The sequence below is a fragment of the Musa acuminata genome, chromosome BXJ3-3 (assembly GCF_036884655.1).
Source record: "Musa acuminata AAA Group cultivar baxijiao chromosome BXJ3-3, Cavendish_Baxijiao_AAA, whole genome shotgun sequence".
Lineage (NCBI taxonomy): Eukaryota > Viridiplantae > Streptophyta > Magnoliopsida > Zingiberales > Musaceae > Musa > Musa acuminata.
In genome coordinates, this window is record NC_088351.1 from 31,534,186 (window position 1) to 31,539,427 (window position 5,242).

Genomic DNA, 5,242 nt, shown 5'->3' on the forward strand with positions numbered 1-5,242 from the left:
GTGCTTTGTAGTATCATGGTTCGGCACTGTCATCTCTGTCTCAGAAGCGGACAGGTCTACAGTGTTATCCATGGTCGCTGGTCAACAACAAAAGGGAGTTGCAGTCTTGCCAATTCCCAAGAGACTCCTGGCCAAGCTCGATGTAGTCGAAGGTGACAGAGGGAGGAACAGTAGTGGATGAGTCTCATCATTATAGCCTAATAAAAATCATGTTCTATGCCTCCAATTAGGTGGAAAGTAGACGGATACTTGCACCAGTCTTCCGCTCTGATTCGTCCCCGTCGTAGTAATCATGCATCGAGCGTTATTGGGTTCGAGTCCAACAGAAACACGACGTAGCTAATGACATCATGGCCCAATACGGCCCGGTTTTAGCCCAAACAAATCGAATGTGATGAAGGTGGGCCATCTAAATCTTAACGTGGAACGATATAGGTGGTCCCACCAGCCAACCGTTATATGTTATATGTTGACAGAGATATCAAATATTTCGGATCCGACTTGTTGAGTTGGCCCATGCGCCAACGATGCCATATTATATAACGACATGTGTCATGAGCATCATTATTTTTGCTATTATTATTATTATTATGACCAAATAATATTTTGACACAAATGATGACAACTACGTAACGTGATTTGGGGGTAAATAAAAGAAAATAAATAAATAAGAAATGTTTGGTCTACTTTCGTATACTAGTAGTATAAAGATTGGGTAAAGAGGGTAGACGGCGGGTGGGGTCTTCGCTCTTCGGCCATAGCTTCGATCCCTTTCCTTTTCTTGAGGTCGCTATGTGATATGCCGCTCAGGTTCGATCTCTTCCGACCTTTGTTTCGATCTTCTCGTACTTTGTGATCCTGCAGCCTCGTGGGTTTGGCGAGCAAGCGGTGATAGAGCCCTAGATTCGCTGATCTAGGGTGAGAAGAGAGTATGGGATTGGAAAATGTAGGATACCGATGCGTGTTTTCTTTTCTCTGTTTTCTTCGCCCATTTTTGCGCTACTGCGTCCCTTCGGTGATTCGTTTTCCGTTTCCTTGACAAAGTTGTTCTTTTTCTTTCGTGGGAGGTGATATTTCTGCTTTTGCGGATTGAGTGAGAGATGGGCTGATGACTGCGGTGGTAATTTGGCGTTGTCGCCATTCTATACTTTGCATTGGCGTTGACCATTCGTTACTGCGCTTTATCTCAGTAACTGTATGTTACTTGCACTTGACGGGGTAGCCGCAGATCTAGTGAGCGGTTCCTGTTTAGATCTTATGTAAAGAACCGTTCTTTGTTACCTTCTTTTCTTTTTCCATGTCCTCCCTATTTCGGTTATTTTTTGTTTTGCATTTTCATGAAAAGAACATGAGAGATAAGCACTGTCACCATGGAAGTGAACTCTTTTGCTACTAGCTTGCTGAATGAGATCTTTGAAATAAAATCCAAACTTGTCAGGAAAACGTTTGGATTGAGATATTTGAAGTAACATGCGAAATAAAGCTTTGAGGAAGCCTTGAGCTACCCACCTTCTTGACAATAGTTACTACAATGTTCTTTAGCATACAGCCATTTAATATGGTTTAGAAGAGCCTCTCATTAAGCCTCATATAAAAGTTCTCTGCAGTTAAAAGTTTAAGAATTACCTGCATTTCTCTACCACAATGTTTTGACATGTCATCTTTTTCAAAAGTCTTAATTTAACTTGTGTGACGGTCATACAGTGTAGATTGTACAGGCAAAGTGAACTGATTCCTCTGTGGACATTAACTTTTTTTAAGGTGGATATCTTAGTTACTTTGATTAACTTTTTCATTCCATATGAGACTTCTTTCCATTTTGATGGTCCAATTATTCGGAAATACCATATCACAAAAGCTGTCTTATTGAATTTATAATTCTGTATAAGTTTCTTTAGAAGTAAAATGCCATAGCATTCTAATGAATATCGTTGACAGCTTGCATGAGTGAGCATTGAGATGGATAAGCAGCAGACACTCATTTCCAAGAGAAGTCCTTCCTTACATCAACTAGGTTAAAAGACGTGTTGCTTATTGGATTAGATCAGCAACTGAAATGCTTTTTGCTGTGGAAGGAGGAGGATTTTTTTCCTCTTCGGCATCAGGGTACAGCAATGGTCTTGCTCTTCTTCTTCTTGGCCGGAGAAATGTGGACAAGCCTATAAAAATTTCTTCATGGAATCACTACCGATTGGTTGAACAAGAAGTCGAGGCAGGTTCTCAGCTGGCTTCTAATAACGATCATGCTTCTTGTGGATGTGCCTCCTTTTCGTGCTTTGGTTGTTCTTCTGCAAGACTTGATGAGCCATATTCCAGGAAGGTTAGCCTTGTTCACCAGTCTAAAATTCCATCAGATTCATCACCTTCATCTGATAGAGGCAAGTTAACAATCAATGATGCTGTCAAGTGGGATGAACGAAAGACTTGTCTCAAGAGCAATATGAAGAAGCCCTCCAAAGGTTATTCTATGGTATGTGAAGCTGATGATGCTTGTGAGTTGTTGGAAGAGGCAGACAACAAGATGTCTTGCTGTACTGTAGGGAGGAAAGTTCAGTGGACCGACAAATGCGGAAAAGAGCTTGCTGAGATAAGAGAGTTTGAAGCCAGGTATGTTTAAGAATTATTAGTTAACAGCATTTGGAGTAGTATGACCATATCACACTTATAATCAGATCTACAACATATTCATCATTGTTGTTGAAAGTAAAACCCTATGCAGCGTATGTTTATCTAGTTTTAATTATATTGTTTTTGTTTCATGCCTTCCTTACATATCATCAGAGATTTAGTTCACAGTGACTCTTTTTTTTTAATTATGCTCGTTGGGTTTAATAACATTCTAGTAGTTTGTGGAATTGCATGAACTTGCAAGCTGGCTTTTGTTTCATGCATCATCTACATTACAGGGAAAGGTAATACATGTATGAATGTTCATGCATGCATAAGCATATTAGCTTGCCTTTATTGTTTTCAACTATGTCTTAAGAAACACCGTAGAGGCAAACATTGATTACCACTTACTCTGTTCATACTTTAATCACGTTCCTTGTAAGAGAACATAGATGACTAGGAGAAGGTTCCTCTAATGTACATTTTCATCATTGAATTAAAGCAGATATATAGAGCTAACATCCAATGGCCAAGGTCTGGGAATCAGTGCTTCAGATGACCCTTAAAGATGCTTTTACAAATTATTTTTGGTGATTGTTGTAGAACCAGTAATTTATGTAGTGTGTATATTGATAAAAACCAGAAAATTCCCCCTTTAGTGTGTCAGGATGTTGTATTTGGATTGTCAATCTTGTTCTGGTTCATCTGCCCTATCGAGAAGAGTTATGTGGCCTCTTTGATTCTTGCACACCTTCCAAGGTGAGCTCAATCAAATCCTACTCATTTTCTTGAAAATCTATCAACTGATTAAGCATGCATTTGCTCTAAGTTTGATAATTTCTGACAGTGATTGCTCACTTCGTGTTCAAAATAATCTAGGCAAACTGATGAAAGATTAAGGGCCTAAATATGTTTCTTCAGTCCTTAGAGTTACAGTTGGAAGGGATTAGACTTGTTCAGAGACGTGATATTGTGTTTATGTGTTGCCAATTGAAAGATTTTTATTATTATTTTTATCTTAAGAAGCTCATGGATGAGAAGCCATTGGCCATGGTTTAGATAGGTGCAGATTTTTCCAATATGTCTGGTTTTTTGGATCTGGATTTTGCTTCACAGAGCATGTGTATCTTCTATCAGCCGTCTGGTGTCGTAATTATCATGAACCGTTCAGAAAGTATGTTTTGATAACACACATCTCTAGTCAATTTACTTTTAGCGTTATATTGTTCTTTAGACTGTTGCATGACACAAAATAGGAGTTGCTCATTATTATTTGCATATGTTGTATGGAAAACAAGACTCTGACCTTGTCATCATGTGAAACTCTAAATTTGCATATGTTTAGACTGTTGCATGACACAAAATAGGAGTTGCTCATTATTATTTGCATATGTTGTATGGAAAACAAGACTCTGACCTTGTCATCATGTGAAACTCTAAATTTGGTAGTGATGATGGATTATCCGATGATGATTTTGAAGGCGAAAGTTTCAGAAGATGCGAATGTGTGATTCAGTAGGCTTCATTTCTGCGCAGATGAATCAGTCTGAAACTTGGGCAGATCAGGCATGAATTGTTGTCATCTAGCAACTGCAAAGCTCGCTTTTGTGCTACTTTTACAGAATTCCATCTCAGTGAGTTCTTGGAGAAAGGAGAAACCAGGAAAAGTCTTTTTTTTTCCCCTCATTTATTTGTTTTGTTGGAAGTCCCATGTGTCAGCTACCCGCTTGTGAAATTTTGGCAGTGTGCACTTTTTATCAATCTTAGCCTACAGATTTGTAGCATAACCCTTTTACTGCTTACAGATTTCATGTTTATACTACTGCACAAAACCTTTAATCCCGAAATCTCATTGCTCAGATTCTCCTGGATGCTTGTGAGGCTTTAAAACTGTTCGTTCTCAGATACTACTTCAGATAAATACTGATGCTGCACACAAGTAGACCAACTAGCAATTACTAGATCGGTGGTTTGCTAACTACTTGAAAATACGTAGGATAAATTCTCAAAGAAAGTGATTCTCGTATAGTACTTTTATTTTTAAATAATTTCATAAAACATCATTTCTTGTAAAAAAAAATATTTTTTCCTTGCATTCACTCTCACCTCCTAACACTGTCATCGCCATCCTCACGCTCGCCAAGGCGACAACGAGCGTAGGAAAGGCTCACGCGCCCCCACCGGCAACCCCCTCCGTCAAGGTGATGGAGGCAGCAAAGGGCGAAGGCGACCAGAGGCCCTCGCGTGTGGTCTCAAGAGAGATGATATCATCATTTAAAAAAACAAAAAAATACTTCCATGAAATTTTTTTGAAAAGAGGGTGCTAATTGAGAATGTTTTGAAAAACAGGGGTAATGATGCGAGTAACAAAGTTTTCCAATGAAGAAACCCATACACCACTTCCGGATCTCTAAGAACAATCTGCAGAACCGATATAGGCTTGGAATTATCACCAAGAGCCACGGGTGTCTCTAGATTTGCACTCATATGAAGTGGCATTGCAACTCTCACACACAGCTTATCAATATCCTCTACTTTAGGCCTAGTCAACCGTTGTCTCGTCTAACCCAAACTGCCTTCTCACGTTTGAACAGAACAGGCAGATAGACCAATTGTCTAGCTTACAGAATAG

General features: G+C 39.2%; 1 protein-coding gene across 3 annotated transcripts; it reads left to right on the forward strand.

The window, feature by feature from the left end:
• The first annotated feature begins 699 nt into the window (after positions 1 to 699).
• On the forward strand, positions 700 to 4,481 carry LOC135632820 (uncharacterized). Of its 3 annotated transcripts, none has more exons than XM_065141611.1 (3): positions 700 to 810; positions 1,939 to 2,607; positions 4,060 to 4,481. In XM_065141611.1, the coding sequence occupies exons 2-3, from the start codon at positions 2,057 to 2,059 to the stop codon at positions 4,127 to 4,129; spliced, it is 621 nt and encodes a 206-aa protein (XP_064997683.1). In that variant the 5' UTR covers positions 700 to 810; positions 1,939 to 2,056; the 3' UTR covers positions 4,130 to 4,481. The 3 variants fall into 3 exon arrangements, with proteins under 3 accessions (XP_064997683.1, XP_064997684.1, XP_064997685.1); XM_065141612.1 differs by having other exon boundaries at positions 808 to 946; XM_065141613.1 differs by lacking the exon at positions 700 to 810 and adding an exon at positions 963 to 1,259.
• The last annotated feature ends 761 nt before the right edge of the window (positions 4,482 to 5,242 follow it).

What these genes read in the sequence shown, in the direction of transcription:
- LOC135632820 (XM_065141611.1), top strand. Translation starts at nt 2,057, where the DNA reads ATGCTTTTTGCTGTGGAAGGAGGAGGATTTTTTTCCTCTTCGGCATCA. An exon ending in ATAAGAGAGTTTGAAGCCAG is followed by an intron (nt 2,608 to 4,059) that starts GTATGTTTAAGA and finishes TAAATTTGGTAG; the next exon opens with TGATGATGGATTATCCGATG.